The 21,548-nt window shown below is 53.5% G+C and overlaps 8 protein-coding genes across 8 annotated transcripts; 3 read left to right on the top strand and 5 right to left on the bottom strand.

The window, feature by feature from the left end:
• Positions 1 to 286: 286 nt before the first annotated feature.
• N0V89_000699 (uncharacterized protein) lies at positions 287 to 4,045 on the top strand (the record flags this gene model as incomplete). The annotated part of the gene is made up of 3 exons (XM_056209519.1): positions 287 to 412; positions 479 to 1,870; positions 1,928 to 4,045. 3 exons carry the CDS (start codon positions 287 to 289, stop codon positions 4,043 to 4,045), a joined length of 3,636 nt encoding a protein of 1,211 aa, XP_056076341.1.
• A 749-nt stretch (positions 4,046 to 4,794) lies between these two features.
• On the top strand, positions 4,795 to 5,844 carry RPL2 (60S ribosomal protein L2; the record flags this gene model as incomplete). The annotated part of the gene is made up of 6 exons (XM_056209518.1): positions 4,795 to 4,896; positions 4,968 to 5,028; positions 5,085 to 5,116; positions 5,171 to 5,233; positions 5,287 to 5,592; positions 5,644 to 5,844. The coding sequence occupies 6 exons, from the start codon at positions 4,795 to 4,797 to the stop codon at positions 5,842 to 5,844; spliced, it is 765 nt and encodes a 254-aa protein (XP_056076340.1).
• Positions 5,845 to 6,248: 404 nt separating this feature from the next.
• Positions 6,249 to 8,843, bottom strand: N0V89_000697 (uncharacterized protein; the record flags this gene model as incomplete). The annotated part of the gene is made up of 1 exon (XM_056209517.1): positions 6,249 to 8,843. One exon carries the CDS (start codon positions 8,841 to 8,843, stop codon positions 6,249 to 6,251), a length of 2,595 nt encoding a protein of 864 aa, XP_056076339.1.
• Positions 8,844 to 9,536: 693 nt separating this feature from the next.
• N0V89_000696 (uncharacterized protein) lies at positions 9,537 to 11,213 on the bottom strand (the record flags this gene model as incomplete). The annotated part of the gene is made up of 8 exons (XM_056209516.1): positions 9,537 to 10,089; positions 10,140 to 10,431; positions 10,484 to 10,644; positions 10,696 to 10,786; positions 10,836 to 10,926; positions 11,018 to 11,043; positions 11,098 to 11,141; positions 11,200 to 11,213. The coding sequence occupies 8 exons, from the start codon at positions 11,211 to 11,213 to the stop codon at positions 9,537 to 9,539; spliced, it is 1,272 nt and encodes a 423-aa protein (XP_056076338.1).
• A 1,547-nt stretch (positions 11,214 to 12,760) lies between these two features.
• Positions 12,761 to 15,100, bottom strand: N0V89_000695 (uncharacterized protein; the record flags this gene model as incomplete). Its single annotated transcript, XM_056209515.1, has 1 exon — positions 12,761 to 15,100. One exon carries the CDS (start codon positions 15,098 to 15,100, stop codon positions 12,761 to 12,763), a length of 2,340 nt encoding a protein of 779 aa, XP_056076337.1.
• Positions 15,101 to 15,959: 859 nt separating this feature from the next.
• On the top strand, positions 15,960 to 17,630 carry RET2 (coatomer subunit delta; the record flags this gene model as incomplete). Its single annotated transcript, XM_056209514.1, has 3 exons — positions 15,960 to 15,962; positions 16,019 to 17,494; positions 17,541 to 17,630. 3 exons carry the CDS (start codon positions 15,960 to 15,962, stop codon positions 17,628 to 17,630), a joined length of 1,569 nt encoding a protein of 522 aa, XP_056076336.1.
• A 283-nt stretch (positions 17,631 to 17,913) lies between these two features.
• Positions 17,914 to 18,585, bottom strand: N0V89_000693 (uncharacterized protein; the record flags this gene model as incomplete). The annotated part of the gene is made up of 1 exon (XM_056209513.1): positions 17,914 to 18,585. The coding sequence occupies one exon, from the start codon at positions 18,583 to 18,585 to the stop codon at positions 17,914 to 17,916; it is 672 nt and encodes a 223-aa protein (XP_056076335.1).
• Positions 18,586 to 19,319: 734 nt separating this feature from the next.
• On the bottom strand, positions 19,320 to 20,936 carry N0V89_000692 (uncharacterized protein; the record flags this gene model as incomplete). Its single annotated transcript, XM_056209512.1, has 1 exon — positions 19,320 to 20,936. The coding sequence occupies one exon, from the start codon at positions 20,934 to 20,936 to the stop codon at positions 19,320 to 19,322; it is 1,617 nt and encodes a 538-aa protein (XP_056076334.1).
• Between the last annotated feature and the right edge of the window lie 612 nt (positions 20,937 to 21,548).

Genomic DNA, 21,548 nt, shown 5'->3' with positions numbered 1-21,548 from the left:
CATGCGAGCCCAGGGCGCAACGCGCCTGCAACTTTGGGCGGGGCCCCAAAGCATGACGCCCGAGTTGTTTGCAATGTCCCGCCAGCAAAAACACCAAACACCACACCCACCCTTCCCCTCCATCGCCAGCCCACTTTAATGTGCTGTAGCACTGCAACACGTCCGTTGGACCCATGCACTGCTCCGCGCTGAGCTGTCCCAGGAGAAGCTCCATGCTGCAGGCTGGAGGTAGTCCTCCGGAGACGGGCTGAGGTAGGCTTTCGAGCTCCAACGCGCACGACGACGCATGTTTCCGGAAGACATGGAGAGCTCGCACAACTACTTCACGCGTTCATACCGCGCGCATGCACAGGGAGGACAATCTAGCGACTCGCCCGACAACAATGGCTCTTACTCGGCCAGTTCCAGCTCGGTGCGTTCCGTTCCCATGTGAAGGCTAATAACTTGCTATATCACTATTGTACTGACTCTCTTCCAGCATGCACAATACTCAGCGGCAGGCTCTAAGCCCGACCGCAGTGCACGCTTTCACCCGCAAGACCCCACAAACGCCTACGACGACGCCGGTTCTCACGTCCTTGCCAGCCCTCCTCTCACGCGCGAACCATCAAATCGAAGTAGCAGCACGGCATTCCGGGACCGCACCTTCAGACGTCTCAACAACAAGAACAATCGCCGCAGGGGCCGAGCTAGCTCCGTGCCAGAAGATCAGGCTCGTCTGAGTAGCGAGTATTTCGAGAACAATCTGCAGCCTTCTCTTTTTGCGGGCATAGACGCTGCCGACTACCCAACGAGTGATGAAGGCCAAGGCGGTCCCTCAAGTAGCTTTCAACTACTTCCTTCGCAGCATCGCCCTACAATTGCGCTTGCACCTCCACAGGCTTCTTTCTCAGTCACACTTGACGCTGCCGACCTCGAGGACTTCGAGGCGCAACCCATGTTTACGAGGGATCCTGCTAGCGAAGGCTGGCACGAAATAGGGATAGACGCAGAGCTCCATGACAATCTTGACGCAACCCCGAATGTTTGGAGGAGGATTAATCTACACAGAGCCCTGTCACACTCTTCGGTGGACGACGCGATGAGGAAAGGGAAGTTTGAACCCTCAAAACCGAAACATGCGAAAGAAAAGTTTGAGAGTCTCGACAGTAAGGATGTCGTGGCCACGTTAAGCAGTCAGGAGGCTGTTGCTGTCATGATGTACCGGAATACGTCTGCTGATCCACTGGCAAACGATGTCTGGCCTGAACTGCGAGATTCTAGCAAATTACCGGCGCGATATCATCGTGTCGACAGAGCACTGAAAAAACAGCCAGGTCCTAAACCACGTCGGCGCCCAGCAAAACTATTGAAGACCCATCAGTCTGCCGACGTGACTACAACACATCCGCGGCACACATCATCTGGCCGACCGCGCTGGCTGCTCCCTGTGGAATTAGTCGAGATGATCGCAAGCTACCTCAACCGCGACGACATCAAGTCATTGCGCTTAGTCAGTCGCGAATTGAACCAGAATGTCTCGCAAGCCTTGTTCAAAACCGTGGTGGTCCCGTTCAACACAGAAATCTATGGTATGTTAGGACAAGAGCAAGATTTAGATATCAAGGGCAAGAAGAAAGCAGGTACTTCCAACTTCCATTGGAAGAACGCTAACGGCGATGATGTTTATAATGGCCACGGTCTGGACGTCTTCCGCGGCTTTGGAGCACATATCATAAGGTATGGCATGAGTTTTGAGGTTAGCGAGGTCGCCCTAGCAAAGCCACCCTCGAAAATCCTCACGGAGCAGCATGAGAGCTTCTGGGGCACGTTCCACTGGCCTTTTGTGGAGTATAGACGTTTTGAAGACGTTGCGGGTCTAGAGTCAGCGGTATGTAACACCCGTGTGCGTAAAAGATGTCTGCGCTAACTTGTCTGTCCTCCTTAGGCTGATGAGACTCCCCGTATGAAGACCGCCTTTTCTGAGCTTGCCAAAGTTCAAGAGTTAGCACTTTCCGTCGATGCTGGTCTTGGCTGGCTAAATGGACCTGATCGATCGATCCGTGCCCGCATTCTTGAGCGGCTTCCTGAAGTGTTTGGGACACTTAAAGAAATCCCTGATCGTCGCACATACGCACAGCGGGAGCTGTGGGAGCATATCGAAGCTTGTCACGCAGCGGCAGAGAGCGATCTGAGTCTGGCGACATTATACAAGCTCGAGGCAATCCGACCTCCGTCTGACACTCAAGTCGCCGATCTAGCCTTGGAGCAGCAGCCTGAGATACCATACGTTGAGCCTCGCATCGTTTTTGAGGCACTCCCGCATGACACAACGGACCTACTAGTGCCGATGTCTTTCGATGACCCTGAGGTACTGGACCGATTCGTGGCACCTCAGGCACCTTCAAGCTCCGGAATCCTCTACACTTCCAAGATCCAACCAATAGATGCCGGGCAGCTTATCAGTCCAGTCATTCCCTCTACCCTTACAAAAGCGCAGAAAGAGTGGTTAATGGAAACAGAATGGGCCCAAAGAGCCTTTATATCATCATATATGCTCTCAATCATCGACAACCCTAAGACATTCCATCTAGTCCACACTCTGAATATCTCACGTTTGTCCGACCGGTACATCTCTTTGCTCAATCGACAAGACTTCTGGTCCGCGTTGCCAAATCTAGAGAAGGTCACTTTGATGGTCTTACCGTGCTGGCGAGCCATCACAAAAGACGATGCAGGGGTTGTGGATACTCCTAAGATCAATCCTTCTTCCGAGATTGACTCATTAATAGCACTGTTGAAGCGGATAGTCAACGATCGGCCCAAGGTCCACACCCTGACCATCGGATGGGCAACTGGTGGCGAGCATGCCGAGGGCGTGCATGCCAGAAATAAGCTGCTTCAGCCTGCCCCATTGCTTGGTACCGACATGATTACGAACCAGACTGCCGCAGCGCTACGGATGGCACTGGTGCAGTTTCCCTATGTGGAGCGCCTCACTCTCAAGAATTGCTGGGTCACACCGCTTCTTGTACAAGAGTTTGTCAGAATACACGACAATCTCAACTTGAAGCACCTAGTACTCGATTCAGTCTCTCTGACTGGTGTATTGAGACCCCAACAGAACATAGCTGTAGCTGCACAACAAGCCAACAACCTCGGCGGGAACCCTTGGGTACCAGGACTTGCACAAGCTCAAGCATTGCATGCACATGCTTTGGGAGTGCAAGGCAATGGTCAAGGACAGCAACACAATGTGCTGAACCCATTGCAATTTTTCCAAGCCCAGTTCCAGTTGTTGCAAATCCAGCTACACCAATTGCAGAACGTACCCGGCGGTAACCCAGTTCAGATGCATGCGCTTCAGGCTCAATTGCAGCACCTTGCAACACATGGTCCAGGACAGCTAAACAATGGGAACAATGGGAACGCTAACCAGCTCCATGTTCAACCCCCTCTAATGAATACTATACAGCAGATTCTCCAGAATCATGGTCAGGTGCAGGGACAGCCTGTGCCGCAAGCGCCTGTGGCCGCTGCTGGTGCACCGTCCGCTACAAACAACCAAACCCTTTTAACGACTCGACCGCGGGAGGGTTCGTGGGTAGATGTTATTGACGTTATCACGCCGGGCCCAAATCTCAAGGATTTTGGTTCCGAACATTCCCAAGCAGACGAAGAACGAACCACCTCCCTGAAGAGTATAGAGTTTGTTTCCTGTGGATATGCACGTCTGCCGTACTCGTCGTTCGAGCAGGGCAACCTTGAAGATCTCAATGGAGCTGGTAGACGACGCACCGACCCTGTCTTCACCAAACGCGCCCAGACGCTTTTGCCATCCATGCTGAGTGCGAAGTGGCCTCTACTCGGCGAGATTGTACAAGAATCAAGTGCTGAGGAGCTGGCCACGTTGTATGCAGCGTGGAACCTGGAGGCAGGCTGGAAAGACGCAGATTTGGCGAAAGCACCGCAGTTTGATGGCCTGCTGCCCGGTGGAACGGGTAGATTCACGGGCACTGTGCGTGCAGATGACCGACTTACTTACGAAGAGGCGACTGCTAGTTAGTAGTTGGCCCTGCTTCCTAAAGTGTCTGGTGACGGTGTGTTGACTGATTGTACAGATGTCGACAGTTGTGTTACGATCCTGAAGCGGCTGCGTCTTTGCGAGCGTTGAGACGAAGTTGTCCGGCTAAGTTACAGTGACAGAAGTTGCATCTTGCGCTCTTTCACGTTTCTACAGGATATGGCGAGGTCTTTGCTTTTTTCTCTCGCACGGATATACCCGGTCTGGCGTTCTACACTGTCTCGTCGGCGTATTCAGGTTATCTATGAATAACAGTGTACAAATAGTGGTAGGGGTTTCTATCGAAAATCGTATCTTGGTACTCATTGGGAGGCCTTCGAGGCATTCGCTCTGGCACAGCTAGCATTCCTATGGTGGCTTGCAGAAGTGAACCTAATCACCGTCATAAGTTTGACATCGAGTAAAGGACCGTTACGCAACTGCCGATGGATCTCGTAGGTTGACACTGTGGTGCAATAAATTCGCATCAGTATGCATTTGTCGGCAGCCTTTAAAGAAGATGCAGCCCTCGATCGCTACTTACACTTATCGCGCCCTAACGATCATATTCTCACTCCATCAGTGGTGGAGAAGATCGAGTTCGTTTTGGCCGAAGGTTTAGCGCGCCAAGATTGGCCGTGCTGATTGGCCCGAGAAGCGAAGAATTTCGAGAAGCGCACACCCAAACCCAACTCTCCCGCCGCGACCTCTCTTGTCGACAGCAACTCCCTCTACCACACAACACCGTCGCTATGGGTAGGGTTATCAGGAACCAGCGTAAGGGTCGCGGCTCTATCTTCACCGCCAACACCCGCTTGAACAAGGCGCCTGCCCAGTTCCGCACTCTCGACTTCGTACGTCCATACCGCCGCCCGCACGACTGCGAAGACCCCAACCACCGAAGGATGACTGCTAATTGGCACAGGCCGAGCGCAATGGATACATTCGGGGCGTCGTGAAGGAGATTGTCCACGACTCTGGCCGTGGTAAGTACTTGGATTGGAGCTCAAACCTCATGATGTGCGCTGACAAAATTGAACAGGTGCTCCTCTCGCCAAGGTCGTCTTCCGCAACGTACGATACCTCCTCTCGAACCGCACTGCATCCATCCGCTTACAAAATCTTTAGCCGTACCGGTTCAAGCACGATACCCAGACCTTCATTGCCAACGAGGGCATGTATACTGGCCAGGTGAGTTCGGACCGTATCGGATTGGGAGGAACATCAAGGCTGACAGCGCAAAGTTCATCTACGCCGGCAAGCATGCCGCTCTTACCGTCGGCAACGTCCTCCCGCTCTACTCCGTCCCCGAGGGTACCGTCCTTACCAACGTCGAGGAGAAGGCCGCTGACCGTGGTGCGCTCGGCCGTACCTCTGGTAACTATGTGACCGTCATTGGCCACAATCCCGATGATGGCAAGACTCGTGTCAAGCTCCCCTCAGGTGCTAAGAAGGTCCTCTCCAGCCAGTGCCGTGGTATGGTTGGTATTGTTGCCGGTGGTGGCCGAACAGACAAGCCCCTCCTCAAGGCCTCCCGGGCTAAGCACAAGGTATGTCGAGTGCTTTCTGGACGTTTTGCGCAGTGACTAACTTTGCAATAGTTCGCTGCTAAGCGCAACTCATGGCCCAAGACTCGTGGTGTTGCCATGAACCCCGTCGACCATCCTCACGGTGGTGGTAACCACCAGCATATCGGTAAAGCCTCTACCATCTCCCGCGAGGCCGCACAAGGTCAAAAGGCCGGTCTCATCGCCGCCAGGAGGACGGGTCTGCTCCGTGGTACCCAGAAGACCAAGGACTAGAGGAATTGATGATAACGGGGTGGTACTACGGGCGTCGGTGTGGCTCAACAAAGCGGTCGGTTATTCTCATCACCATTCGAAATGCGGGTGGCCGGGCGTTATGAACTTTCTGGGCAAGCTAGGCCTCTGCCTGCTTGCGTGCATGCTAGGACCCTAGGGAAATGCGAATCCGGAAAAGCATAGGCTGTATCTTGGAAATGTGATTTCATTACGATTTACTGTCTCTTGCACATCCACTTGGTAAAGGAGTGATATCATGGACGCGCACGGATAGCCGCACACACCGTGGTCCGAGGCAAACAAGTTTTTCAATGTACCTCTACGAAAGTTACCGACGCAACTTCATCTTTCAGTGCTTCGCCTATAAATTCTATCGCTAAGATAATGCCCTCTATTGCTCAGACCTAGGTTCCAGCCATCTCAACATCACTATCCTCCCCACTACTTACTTCCTCTTCTCGTTCCACTCCTCTTTTCTCATTAAAATCCAAATCCAAGACCCGATAATGCTTCCTATCGCTCCCCAACACAACCACCACCCTCCTTCCCTTCCTCCCATTGACGATCAACCTCAGGGGCGTAAATCTGCGTTCAAACACATGCCGTGTATGCTTCAAAATCATCTCCGCCGTGAGGTCAACGGTCTGGCGCGCAGAAGCGGGGAGAGCGCGACCACCGGGTAGCAGTGTGGATTGTATTGTTTTCGTGTCAAGGGCTGTGTATGCGATGTTCTGATCGCCTTTGGCGGAAGCTTCGTCACCGAACGGTCCATATGCGAAAGACACTATGGAGCATGTCTTGGGGCTACCTATGGATTGCAGGAGGAGCAGGAGGCTCGCATCATCTGCGAATTTTGCGTCAAGAATGAGGTATGCTTCGACTTTGAGAGTTGTTACGGAGGCGGCGCGGAGGGAGGATGGGAGGGTGGATATTCGGGGTTCGTGAATAAGGCGGTAGAGACTGAGGGATGTGGTTGGAATAGTGGCAGTGGGGACGGCGATGTATGTGGATAGTGTGTCCGTGTTTGGCTGTGTGTTGGTCAACGAATTATTGAAACTTGGATGTGGAGTGGGATAGCGTACCTCCGATACCACGCGCATGTCCAGCGGCGCGCCAATATCACTCTGCTCCAGCACGATCCCACTGTCCATGCTGATGTTGTTCTCCTGCCAGTAACTCACTTGCTTTAGCAGACCTCGCACGCCGTCGCCAAACTGCAAGAGTACTTTCTCCAAGCACAGCGCTTCCGCTTTGTACTTACCGCCCCGTCGTAGAAGCTCAATCGCCTTGAGTGCATCTTCGTAGCCGCTTGCCTCTCCAGGAATCTCCTTGGAACCTGTGAGGTAAGGTTTCAGATCAGAGTTCGACATTCCGTATTGGATATATTCGAGCACGATGCCGATGTCGACACCAGGAGGCTGCAATTCCATCTCTGTGCGTGAGTGGCTCCCTGGCTCTGTGGCTTCGAAGTCGATGCTATATCTCAGCCATTTGCTGAAGCTGGTAAAGTGCCGCTTCTCGTCAGCGGCATACAGCAACGTCGTGTTCGCTAGGAGCCTCAGCGTTCCCAATACATCGACGAGCGCGGTGAAGGCTGTAATCGGTCCGCTAAAGATCCAGTCTCGATCATGAAACTCGGCAAGACCCTTTAAACGCGATATGATGATCGAGCAGCGGTCCAGAGCTGGAAGGAAATTCTCGTGTAGAAGTTGGATGACAGTGGCAAGACCGGATGTCACAGCATTGTCCCAGCGTTTATGGCCTTGCTCAGCGAGCTCGTCGACCAGCCATTCGTGGATGAGACGAGGACAGTGTCCGGTGCAGGCGAGATGATACAAGTTCTGTATCAAAGTTCCTTCTCTGTGTTCTTCCAGCGTCTCACTGATGTTGTTCATGAATTTTCCAGGTAGATCCTGGGTTTGTTTGAAGTATGTGTGGATACGACTCAGTGTATGCGAGAGGTAAGAGAGGAGATTCTGAAGCTGCGCAGTTTTAGCCGCGATGAGGTGGAGGTAGATTCCCGCCGAGGGAATGAACCCGAGCGTTAGTGGGACCCATGCGAGCTTCTTCTGGGTGTTTGTTGGTGACCTGATTTCCATGAGCAGCGAGTACGTGCAAGCATACGGATGGCTCGCGCTCATCACCACTTTACTTTGCACACCCCAAGCTGTTGGGAGCCTGACATCAACCGCCTCCATCGAATCGTAGATGCTCGGATGCACACTACCCTCCTCCGTGCATCTAAGGAACATATCCACACTATTGTGATCTCTTAGATGCTGCGAGTGCAACAAGCCGTCGACTTCAGCTTGCGAGCTGAAGGCACCTGCATCCACCGGTTGACGCATAAAACGCATCATCGGATTCGCAGGTGGCAGCGGTATGACGGGGAGTTTTGGGAGCAATGTCTCGGTATCTATCATGGCGAATTGATCAGGAAGATCTGGCGCGATATCCAGGCTTGCGAAATCCGGTTGGCGCTGCACAAAGTCCTCGAGATTCGTGTCATCTTTGAATGCATCCCAGTGTTCGGTCGTCGGGACACCGAGATCGATGGCATCCTTTTTGGTTTGGCCTTTGCCATTCTTGGACTCCCCGGTCCTCCTCTTGACCCTGTTGGCATCGATGAAGTTGATTCCCCAGCCGATGAAGCTGACTCGGCTCTGTTCTCCACCTTTGGTTGCAGGCAGCTTGACATTCCCATGTACCACCTTCCCTGTCTCCACCCCCAAGACATCCACACATCCGTCGCTCCACGCAACTGCCAACCCTGCGCCGTTCCATTGCCACTTCAGCGTCTCGACGGTGATATCGTCGCTCTTTCGCTTCACTCCGAACGCCTTTTGCCCGTTCACTCGATACACGTCCAAATTCTCTTCATCGGTCACGAGGGCGATGAGATCCATAGTCGGGCAATACGAAATTAATTGCGGGTGGATAGGATGCAGGAGAATCTTCTCTGCTTGCTGGAGTAACTTGGGCCCTACTGGAGCGTCCATGGTGGCTATTGTGTTTGCGTGCCCGAAAGGCGGCCTGAACGGCCGTGATTAAGTGTTGGTGTTTTGACGTCGGTGGGTTGAAGGCAGGCGCGATCGTACTGGATTTGGCTAGTGCGATCGCGGTGTCGTGTTGCGCGCCGGCGCTGGAGCACTGCAAGCAACGTGAACTGCAACGCGGACGCGTAGAACGACTCGTGGATATTGGCGGTGAGCACAACTGTGGAAGGGCCTTCGTTTCCACATCCACCGAGCTCAGCACGTAGTATAGCGGTCTGGACTTCACAGTGCTTGACGTTTGCCAGTTGCAAATGATCAGGCGTTCATAACAGCGCGGACGAAAGCGCCACTGCGTAGGCCTACTACCCGTCCTGGGGTATACCGTCCCAACGTACAAATACAGACAAGCGAAGCTCGGAGACATGCCTAACCCACCATGCCAATCCAGCTTATGCTCCATATGCCTAACGCCCCGAAACCCATACAACAGTGTCCATCTCCATGTAAATGCACACGCGGCCTAAGCAGATAAAACCTGGTTGACGCGACCGCGCAGCCAGCCGAGCGGTTAACTCCCAACCCATGCCGCATACTAATCGGAATCTCATGTCATCCCATATATACATGCGCATCTCTTAGTGACGCGCGGTGAGGCTCGTTAATTATGCGGGTTTTTGCGTCGTTTCTTCGCAATTGCTACCGAGCCTGGCCCTTCCCATTCGGTCGTACAGATTCTTTCTTGGCTCTCACACTGCCGCTCGGTCGGCGTCCGTTCAAGCCAACATCATCTTCTTCGTCAAAGCTCGTCCTCTTGCGTCCACCTGTCTCGTCCTCATCACTTGCCAGGTCACCCAGCTCAAAATGGTTGTTCTCGATATCGTAATCGTGCATCATGGCTCTCCTCTCTCCTAGGCTTTGCCGGCTCCCGTTCCCATGGCCGCCCAAGAAGGGAAGCGCAGGGCTCCGGAAATTAGAATCGGTACTGCGTCGCAGCTGCATGCTTCGCCTTGTGGGGAAGCCTGAGATGCCATCTGTAGGCACACCATCGCTGAAATTATTGCCCAGAGCACGGTTGCCGTCCGGATCATCGCGCGAGAGATTGAGGAGATAGACGCCCGAGAAGATGACGAGGAAGCCGCAGAGAAGCGAAATGGTGTTTACGGCGGAGGTGGTGTTGAAACCGCGGAAGAGCAGGAAGGAAGCAACGAGCGTGCAGGTGGTAAAGGTAACGTAGTAAAGCGGGTTAACACTAGTGTCTGTCAGCTCCATGTCCATTATGCCGTGCTTTGGGCTCCGTACATGTTGGTTGAGAACTGGCTGAGAGCCTTATTGAAGTAGTTCATCTGCGTCAAAATGCAGCCGACGGTAATAATTATGAAGACATAAGTAGAAGGGTGTGTGAACTGGTTGTTCCCAGCAAATGTCATTTTGAGCGCAATGCCGAATGCTTTGATGGCCATAATCGATACCGAGCCGGTCGTCGAGCAGATGGAGAGGTAGATGAGCGGATTTCTTCTGCCGTATTTTGGTGCGATGTTGTAGATCATGAAGATGGAGAAGGCGGCGACAAAGACGCAGTAAATCAGGAAGCCTGCATTGCCTAGTCAGCAATATGCCATACATACAAGAGTACCATGTCGTACCCGGCTGTATCGCATAGTCGAGGATCTTATCGACAGACTCGACTTCCTCGTCCGGCGGCGCATGGAGCACAATGATGACGGATCCTATCAGACAAATCGCGCAACCAATCTTGCCGAGTACGCCCAGGTATTCTTGAAGGAAATAGGACCCCAAGACGGCGCTGTATTCGTGTTAGCAAAGCTCCCTCTTATACAGCACATCTTCTACGAACCCAATCAGTACCGACAGAGCACCGAGCGGAGTCACCAGGATCGCGGGCGCAAACGCGTATGCAGCGAAGTTGAATATCTCTCCCAGAACCACTGCGCAACGTCAGACCACGGTGCACCTCGGAGTCGCGTTTTCACTCACTCGTGACAATACCGGCCCACCAGGTGGGGTTTTGCAAGTATGAGAAACCGTCTCCATCAAAGCCATGTTTCTCAGCGGAGGCATTCAGACCCTAGGGGCATAGCATTAGCCAATGTTCTTGCAGGTCGCGACCCGAGGCGGTGGCTAGACGATTTGAAGCGGAGAAGGGTGCGGCGACGAACCTTCTTCGTGATAACGAAACTCGTACCTGGTCGCAACATGTTAGCAAAGTAAGACAGATACGCGGTAGAGGGTTATTTACCAATGGCAAGCGAAGATGATACAGCCAGTATCAGGCCAACGTATCTGTCCACAATGAGCATCACTCATGCCTCGCGCGCAGCGTCTCGGCTCCGGCACATACTTGTCTTCGACCATGATGGCGCCCAAGGGTTCCCAGACCCTCTAGTGGCCTATTCCCAGATACGAATGCAGTCGGTCGCGGTGCGTTGTAGGCGTGGTAGCGGCGAGGGCAAGCTGTGTTCTGGGACTATCGGTGGGCGCGCAAAGGTGCAGGCGGTCAACGGTGCTGGGCCTCGGCGGAAGAGGGTGGAGTGAAGATGGATGCGACAGGCACGCGCACGCACTGTTCTCCAGAGCAACGAAGACACGGAGGGCACAAGTACAATGTGGCTCCTGTTCCTCACTTGTTCTCGGCAGCACGGTCACGCCCTCGGCAGACTGCAGGCCCAAATCGCTGCGCGTTTCACCAAACGCTGTGTGGCCAGATGCAACGAAGGGCGAGGGCAGCCTGTATGAACGAGCGGCAGGCGGGTAGGCGGCGATGCGGATGAAGGCGCGGAGGGGGTTGCAGGCAAGGGAGGACGACGGCAGATTTGTGCGGCGTGCGCGATGTCGTTCAACGGCAGGGCTTGGGTGGCGTGGAGGTGGACGCTTTGGGACGGCTAGCTGTCGATTACGGGCCTGCGCAGGGGCACCTTCTAGCGGGCTCGCTATTTTCGAACGGTGGAGCAGATGGAGCATCCAGCCCGCCTCAGGTTGCGAAACACGCGGCCTCGGGCCTGGCACGACTGCTTCTGACCAGTAGCCCGTCCACTCCGTGACGCCAAGTACACGTTGGCAGACTCACGACGTGCTTGGACGTTGCCAGGGCCTGCCATTTTCAGCACTCACGGGGTGAATCAAGGCACGCATGCAAAAGGTGATTGTGGAGAAAAACTATTGTGGCGTCTGGGGCTGAGTAGCTGACTAAAGCCGAACCAGTACAGGAGAGTCCACTCCGTCCGCTACTGCTTATCGATTCCTCAAAGCTCTGAAGCTGACGCGCAAGCATCCTTCTCTCTTGCTCTGCTGTTTAGTTCGGAAATGGGGCGCGCATGCGGTCGCAGAAGAACATGATGCTGTGAACGCCCGATTCCTGAATCCCATGCGGTCAAATTGGGTATTAAACGCCGTGTGACGATCAACCCTCTGTTCCGTCTTGTGCCATGTTTCCGTTGCGCCAAACTCCGGATGCCGAAAACAAAATCATAACCGGATCCGATCCCTCTCCGCCATCTCCTCCCTCCCCGTACCCAAGAGAAAAACACGTCAGACGAACCAGTGATAGGTATAGTTTTTGGAGGCTTCGTTTCGCGCGAAATAGTCGCAGGCACGTCGTTAGTAGAATGTCTTACATACCTTCTGCATGTGATTGCAGCAACTGAAGCCGGTCATCCGCGCCAGTAAACGAGGCTTACACTTGCTACATATACCTGCTGTTAGTATCCAGTGGAGATGTCAAGGTACATGTGAGATCGGTTTCCAGAGTTGTCTACGTCAGAAGTTCGTTTGGCCGAAGCTAGGTGTTGTATCGTGATGTCCTAGGGTTAGCGCACGTTCACGTCGAATCCGCTGCCAAGAAGGACGGCGGGAGTCTATACTCGAGGTCGCTTTGCATCTAAGTTTCATTGGTCAGTATGATACTACAACGTTGGGCGCCTACGCGGAAGCATACCTATTGATGTGATGCCGTCCACTGCACCATTACCAACCTCGTCGATTGTTCTCTTCTGTCCTTGTGGAGACAAATTTTGAGGTCCGGTAGACGAAGCGACAACGGAGTCTGCAGCCGCAGATGCGGCAACCGGAGCTTGACTGACCGCGCCGTCCTCCTCGTCAGAGTAGTCTATCTCGTCCTCTGCGGCTTCATTGTCCACTGTTTGTTGTGGTGCCGCAATTGTGTCATCAAACTCCAAAAAGTCGTTTGTTCCGTCGAAGGTATCGTCTACAACGTCAGGCTCGCCGACGTTCGACCCCACAAAGATTTGGAGGTCATCAGCATGATCTACAGGCTGCTGTTCGAGATCACCGAGGGGGTTAGTGTGTTCAACCATCGCCTGAGCGTCGTCGTACGCTGGGTAGCTCTCAAGCTCTTGACCCTCGTTGTAATCCTGCCCATACTCTTCTTCATAACCTCCTCCAGAAGCTTGCCCTCCATAAGAGTAATCGTTGCCTTCATATTTAGCAAAGACATCAGCACCAAAGCCTGCTTGTCCAATATGCGTAGCTTCGTCATCATGCTTGCTCTGCTGCTCATCTTGAGCTACGTCCTCAGCATAGTCCTGTGTCTGAGAGGCTTCATCACCCTGGACCGTTGCAGAAGCCGACGAAACTCGGCTCGTCTGGATTTGGTTGCCAGGTGCGCCCTTACTGTCCTCATCGTCACTATAATCGATGAAATCATCCTGAGGATCCTGGACGTTCTGCTCTGAAGCAGCAGTGTCGACGATGGATCGCTCCACATGCTCGTTCGTACTCGCTATCGCATTTTCAGCATCAGCATTGTCGCTTGCTGAGACAGCTGCTGTTTCTTTCTCTTCAGAAACCTCAGCTGCATTCTCACGCTCAGGCTGGTCCTCATTATTGGTCTCGTGATGCCACCCCTCATCGCCATGCTCTTCATCATATGGCGCTTGGACATTGTCTCCCTCGTGACCCTCATGATGATCTTCTTCGTATTCATCTTGCTTACCACCATCAAGGTGAGCCTGCGCTTTCGACACTTCTTGCACGTCACCCTCTTCCCATTCCCCAGAACTATGTTCAGTAGGACTATGTGAGTTGTGGATACTGAAAAGACTCTGTCCAGAGGCGATGACATTGTCCAAGCCTGAATAGCCAATGCCTTCCGTAGCGGCTCTAGAGAGCTCGGCAAGAAGGGATGAAACTCGTGGGCGAGACAAGAGGGTGATGCAGAAGTACTCAGGGTCAGTGATTCCGTCGTGAGCATAGAGTTGCAGATACACACGAAGTATATCGTTCAAGCTGAAGAATGCACACGTTGAATGTTCTTCATATAACTCGACATGGTGGAGGCTGTCGAGGCGGAAGCCGAGCTCCAGATCACTGGGAACGATCACGTCAAGAGCACTGAGAGCTTCCCGACATGCATTGATGACGGCATGGAGAGGCTGTTCCAAAAATGAAGCGTCATCAAGGAGATAATCCCCACTGCCTTCATAATCATGATGCTGGAATAACCAGTAATCTTTTCCGTTGAAGTTGACGTTGACTGGGTGGAAATTGGAACCTTCACCATCTTGCCCACCTTGCGCGAAGGAAGATTCCCCAACGCCGGTAGCAGTCGAGAAAACGGCAGGTTCACTTGCTCCTCGTACTTGGCTTTGCGTCTCCTGGGCCGAAGTTTCGAAGTCATTATGATTCTCATTTTTCGATTCGTCGTCTTGCTGAGTGGAAGCTGTCCCATGCTGCTGCAACGTGTACGGTTCTTGTTCTTGCGCGAGAGACAAATCGTTCTGACCATCATGCGAGACTGTGGCAAGGTGTGACCCGGTCTCATCCTCTCCAGCATAATCGCCGGGGCCAGACGCTTCATCGACAGCGGCAGTGTCTGCACCCACTTCAGCAATGACAGAGTCATCGTGATTATCAGCTTGCGGTGCGTTTGCGGCGACGGGGGTCCCGTCTGCGGCTGTGTCCTCTTCATCCGAGTAATCGATCAGATCTTCTTCTGCATCATCTTCCTGGGGCAGGGGCTGCTCAAGCGCGGTGATATGGTCAGCTGAGTGCGGCTGCAAATTCAACTCTACATCTTCATCAACGACATCCTCTTCAATGATATCCTCGTTGTCTGCCATGAAGTCGTCCTGATCTCCCGAGACGGTTTGTACATCCTGGCCGGCATCAGTTCCAGCATCGTCAAGTGATTCGTCATCGTCGACACCGCCTGTAGAACGCAAGTCCAGGTCGATGTCGACATCGCCGTGACCGAAGCCGAGGCCGTCATCAGAATGAAGGTCCATGGTATCGGATGCGGTAACCTCCAAATGAGGAGCTGATAATGCAGCGGTAGACATGTCAAAGAGGCCAACGAAGCTGCGAACGTTTCTTACGAAGGTGTGGCGTGAATGCGTGTCGCAGCGGGCAAGAGGCGAACGCGTGTGATGTGGGGTCTGTGAGATCGGCCAAACTTGTGCCGTGTTCTAGAGCAACATCGCGCTGTGGGCGTCTTGTTAAATGATGTGGCTATAATGTGGGACGGCTCTGTATTGATGGAGGGCTCTATCAAGAGCAGACGGACCGAGACAAAGGTCGCGCCAAGATCGAGTTACAAGTGTCGAAGCCAACGCAGGCGGAAGTCGTCAGAGCGCGCCGCAAGGCCGCGAGTCTATGAAGTCGAGGCTGAATGCGGGTGAGAGGCGAAGCCGCTACGAAGAGAGCTGCGAGCGTGGTCGTGGTAGTCAGGCAAAGGACGAGGGTGTCGAGGAGAAAAAGGCTTGGGTCAAAGGGCAGCTTAAGTGCGGCAGTCTCGAGCGCGGAAACGGTTTAGCACAGGCAGGCGTTAGCACGTGACCAAAGTAACACCTGGACATCGCGGACCTCCATTGGTACAGCGAGCCAGCAACTCGAGTGCGAGGGATACAGTAGCCCTGCTTCGTTTACAATACACGGAAGACATCCTTCTCCTACGCTTTGCATCCGTCACCGGCATTACTCCCCCACGCGAGTGTCAATTTGGGGCTTTCAATTTCCATTGTGGACAACATCCCCCTCCATACATAGACCGCCGAAGCTTTGCGACCGAAAGTGTGCACAACCTCCGGGGCAACCACTACGACTAGCTTGAGACGTGTCTAGGCAAGCTGCTAATCCTGTGACAACATGGTATCATGGCCCAATTCCATGGCATGTCCGCTCACCACAGCTTATGATTATTACAGGTCGTCCTCGCAGCGTCGATATGCACCCGTGGCGGGAAGGCTGTCCTCTCCCGCCAGTTCCGCGAAATGCAGCGCTCGCGCATTGAAGCCCTCCTCGCCTCGTTCCCAAAGCTCGCCGACGGCGCCTCCCAGCACACCACCGTAGAGCAGGACAATGTGCGCTACGTATACCAGCCGCTCGACGAGCTGTACATGGTGCTCATCACCAACCTACAGTCCAATATCCTGCAGGACATTAACTCTCTCCACCTCTTTGCCCAGGTCGTATCCTCAATATGCAAGTCGCTGGACGAGCGCGAGATCTTGAAGAATGCTTTCGAGCTGTTGGGCGCTTTCGATGAGATTGTCACGCTAGGTTATAGGGAGAACTTGACTCTGTCCCAGATCAAGACGTTCTTGGAGATGGAGAGTCACGAGGAGAGGATCCAGGAGATCATTGCACGGAACAAGGAACTGGAGGCTACCGAGGAGCGCAAACGCCGTGCCAAGCAGCTCGAAATGCAGCGCAAGGAGATGTCGAGGTCATCGCGCGGTATGGGTGGAGGCATGGGAAGCATGGGTGGCATGGGCAGCGCTCCTCGTACACCTCAGTACCCCTCGTATACGCCCACCACGCCTGCCACTGTCCCCGACACATACGACTCGTATGAAGCCGAGAAGAAGGTCAGCAAGCCACTGGCACTTGGCAAGAAGGGCATGCAGCTCGGGAAGAAGAAGACTACTTCCAACATTTTCGAACAAGTCGCCGGCGATCTGCCCCCCGAAAGCGAACCTCTAGTTGCCTCGCCCAAGACCTCCGCCCCCGCCGCCGCGCCTGCGAGCGCCCGCCAATCCACCTCTACAGACCGCGAAGCTGTTCACATCACCACTAATGAGTCCATCTCAGCCCGCTTGGACCGTGAAGGTCTGCTGAAGTCGTTCGAGGTCAAAGGAGAAATGCAACTCAAGATCACCGACCCGGCCCTTACGCAGGTTAAGCTAGACCTCCAAGCCGGCGACACCCGAGGCGCACAGTTGATGACACATCCAAAAGTTGACAAGGCTGCTTTCCGCAACGGCCAGATCATCCAGCTTGCTGACACCAGTAAGGGCTTCCCATCGAACATGGGCATTGGTGTCATGAAATGGAAACTTGCGCCCAAGGCAGAAGATGTATCGGATCCACCGATCACGTTCCGTGTCTGGGTGGAGGACTCGGGCAAGATGTTCAACATCACCGTGGAATACGAGTTGGCTGGTGGCGACGCATTGAAGGACGTCAGCATCACCATTCCTTTCCAGACCGACGAACCTAATGTCTCATCCTTCGACGCTGTATACGAAGTCAGCGGCGACAGCCTAGAATGGAACATTGGTGGGGTGGATGAAGAACACAGCTCTGGCAGCTTTGAGTTTGAGGCTCAGGCCGAGAGCGAGGCTGAGTTCTTCCCCATGAGGGTACGCTTCAGCAAGGCCACTCCTTTCGTGGACGTTAGCGTAAGTTTCCTTATCCTTTCAGAATCAAATGCTAATGGTCGTGCAGGTTGCATCCGTAACGCTCCTCTCCATGAACCAAGACATCAACTTCACCACCGACGTCAGGTCGGTCGCGGACGTCTATGAGATCGTATAGGCCTATTTGTCACTGTGATGGCTTAGTTGTTGGCTTAGCCGAGACGAGGGTGGGTTCGCATTCACTGTGCGTGGGATATAGCATAGACTGAGCGGAAACCAAAATTATTGAACATGCAATTTGACGGTGACTTCGAGCGCTTACTGCAACACTCAAAACTCACTACGTTTCTTCTATTGTCTATGCTGTCAAATCGCATCGAACCCCCTACTCTACTCCACCGAACTCTGAGGATGATCTTTACGCGGCCAAACTTCCAATATACGTCAACTTCCAATGCATGTCATATCCCGTGCCCTGCCCTCTTAAATACCCACGTCGCCCCATCCATTCTGCTTCCATCATCTTCATCCTCGTCCGGCAACGGCAACAACGTCGCCTCCGTCATCTCTCTCTCCAATTCTTCGGTCCACACGTTCTCTGGCCATCTACAGCATATTGCTTGAGTGATTGGTACACTATCCCAGTCAATAGGTTCGGTGTCATCGCTCTCCGTCTCATTCGAAGGTCCACCAGTGGTAGCCTCATTCGGAGAACGAACTGTTTCCTCTGCGTTTGTCTCCTTGTCCACAGACCTCTGAAGACAAGGTGACGACGTCGCTGATAGCGGCGCGTCGTCAGCACTGTCTGGCCCAGGACACTTCGCACCTTCTTCTGTATCAGTTCTCGGGGCCAATCCCCCGTTCATCACTGCAATGTTCTGTTCAATTTTCTCGAGCAACGCCTTTTCTACTTTGTCTCCCTGTCCCGATGGACGTTCGTTGTTCGCATGACGACGCACACCGGCGAATCCATCTTGATTGTCTCTTCCCATGTCCGTACTGATGGGTCTTCTTTCGGAGCTTGTGCCGTAGCTGAAGTCGTCTTCTCGATCATGTACGTTTTGTTGTCTGGCTACGCTTTTGCGCTCCTTGGCGTCTAGTTCTTCGAGATAGTTGCTGAAGCTGCGCTTCATAATCGAGAGCTGAAACCGATCCGGATACTGGGAAAAGAGTATCCAGGATCTAGTTCTTTCAAAGGAGAGTATGCCGATCTGGAGAGTACAGGTCGATCCGTGCAAGCGGTTCGGAAACATCTCTTTGTCGGCAAAAATCCGTAGGTTCGCCGTGCGTGGCGCAGCCAAGCATGGGTGCAAGGCTGCAATCGACGAGGGCACACAACTTAGGCGTAGGCATCAATGCTTGGCTACTCGTGCAGGCTTCAAATGTTCGTCACATCATGCCCATGACGTTCATGTACGATTTCGTATTGGTAGACCCTTGCGCTACTATATAAACTGCAAAGTATCTCCATAGGCGCTTCGTCCACAATCAACTGCTTCGCTATCGATCCACAGGATAACACATCGTCTTATTGGCCTTATATGTCCCAACCACCTATGCTGTCGATCGCCGACCAACGCAATATCATGCTCTTGACATGGTGAGTAAAAGTCATTGTTGGGGAATTGTCCCAAAAATCAAACGCCATCGCTAAATGAAGCATTGCTGCAGTGTGTAAAATGTGAAAGTTGAATCGAAGGCTGAAATCACGGATATGCAGCGTAGGTAGAAAGCTCGCTGTAGAGGTCGGAAAAGGTTGTCGCTCGCAAAAGCTGCGAGGCGGAAATGGGTATACCAAAAAATCTAAAACAGAGGAAATGTAAAGTCGATCATGTACTGTGAAGCGAAGGCAGCGATCCAAGCGCTTTCAATTAACGGTACCGCAAATGAAGCCAAAGTCATTGACAATCTTTTCGTTACGGCTGGTGGAGGTGCCGCGGTCGTGGTGTATCGCAAGATGAGAGTGGAGCGAAGTCTTGGTTACGTTCACCTTGGACGCGGCTTCGTCTTCTGGTAGCTTATAGCCCTGGAAACCTAGTCCGAAGCATGCCGCTTGCCTACGGGGCGCGGATTCTGCGTGTTGAATGTCGAGATCGAAGAGACTGGGTCCGAACGATGAAAGGTGGAGCTTCTCTAGCTTTGGGAGCATGGCAGAGACGTCGCCATTGGCCGTGGGCCCATCCTGCTCGTTCTTCTCAAAGTTCCCTCCTACGAATGCAGAGCCGCGATCGGGGCTGTGTATGTAATCGCTAATAGAGAAACGCGAGAATCGCCGCGGGGAACCGGTCTCACTACAGTCGCTGGTCAAGGAGCTGAAAGTGGGCGAATAAACGTCATCTTCGTCGGATGTCGGTGAGCTGAACGTGCCCGACTCAGCGCCCCATGTTGAGAAATGTCCCTCCTTAGGCCCCGACAGCATCTGGAACCGGGCATCGTCGACCTGGATTTCCTGATACTCGTGCTCTTCGGGCGCGTCCTCCATCTTTGGGCTAGAATCTGCACTGTTGCATGCGTACAGTGGAGCGGGAACGAGATAACGTGGCAGAGGAGGTAGTTCCTTGTTTGTGGACATTGCCGAGTTACGCAAGCGAGAACTGCGATCACCGCCGTGGCTTGAGGTTGGGCGTGCATCTACAGAAGGAGGCTCGAGGGCTACAGGTGGCCTTTGAAGCACAAGAGGATCCTCGGCTGCTGCGTCAGGATCTATCTCATGCTGTCGTGGGAGTCTCGGTGATGAAATCCACGGCTCGTTGCAGAAGAGATTCGTTCGCCTCGTGTCGGTCGAGTTTGCTCGAACAATGCTGATCGGCGCACAGAGCGAGCCTGATGTGGTTGGGGCAACGTCTGATCGTGAGCGCGGCCGCGTGTCGTGAGCAAATTCGCTGGCAGATAATGATGATGAAACAAGATCATTTGCTGGGTCTATTGGGTGCGAGCCAAGAGGTGAGAATTCGCGCAGCTTCTCCATCACAGAGGCTGGCAAGGAAGCAGCTGTGTGTGGCGCAACGGAGGGAGAGGAAAGGGACTTTGACGTCTTGGGAGTTGGTGAGGGCGGAGGTATTGGAGTCCCTTGAAGCGACAACAATGGCACGAGATTGACTCCGTCGGCGGTGGTGCTGATCAAAGTAGGCGCTCCTATCTCCAGACCACGGATGTTCCTCGATCCTGCCCTTGCATGCGAAGCTGACCTCTTCTGCGCAAACTTTTCCTTCAATCCCCTAAAGTCCGTGAACAGGGCTGTCGGAGACAACGCAGGTGTAGTGGATGCACTTCGTGCATGTCGTGCGGGTCCGGGTGAGTATGCTGGGGTTGTGTAGGGATAGGTAGCGGATCTTGGGGTAGTGAGCGAGACGGTGGGGACACGATACGGTTCGCTGCAAAGGTCCCCTAGCCGAGGAGGTGGAAGTGTTTTCTGTGGGACAGGCGGGACTGGCGTAAGGAACTTGTCTTTAGGGTTACGGGTGAAGACATCTGCGTCTCCCATAATGTGGCGGGTTTCTGACTCCCGAGGGACCTCGAGAAGGTTCAGTCGTTGACCGGGAAGCAAAGGGCACGCAGTCGTCGATGGTTCGGCAGGATTATGGCGTTCCTCGACGCCGTCCACGCTGTACTGGACCAGGTCAGTGAAGGTTACATTACTGATACATGATGGTCGAAAGGAAGAGTAGACTGATTGAATCGTCGAGCACGTGTTATGGGGACATGATGTACTCACGTAGTACCAGTAGGTTCCGCCCATTTGGAGAGCACCGCTTCGACCTTGACCCACGTTGTTCAGGTCGCCGTCGCAAATGATGTTGTCGAAGGTAAAACAGCCTGCCCAGATGCCGTGACCCCTTCGTCGGTCACGTTGTAACTGGTATGGTTTGGAAAAGTTATCCCAAGACCCGAGCAACTCAACACTCTGAACCCGAGTAGGATGCTCACTAGATAAAAGTCAGCGCGACAGTAGGATATAAGGCAGAGGGAGGGATCGACATACAACAGGAAGGTAAAGAGTGTCGTGGAGCCCATGATGCTGGGTAGCCCAGGGCCTTGAAGCGAGAAGGATGCGGGATGGGGGCAGTGTCTTGTTTGAATTCTAGCAGGCCAACCG

This window comes from Didymosphaeria variabile, assembly GCF_027946475.1.
Source record: "Didymosphaeria variabile strain IMI 356815 chromosome Unknown scaffold_1, whole genome shotgun sequence".
Classification (NCBI taxonomy): Eukaryota; Fungi; Ascomycota; class Dothideomycetes; order Pleosporales; family Didymosphaeriaceae; genus Didymosphaeria; species Didymosphaeria variabile.
This window is presented reverse-complemented; position numbering and strand designations above follow the sequence as displayed.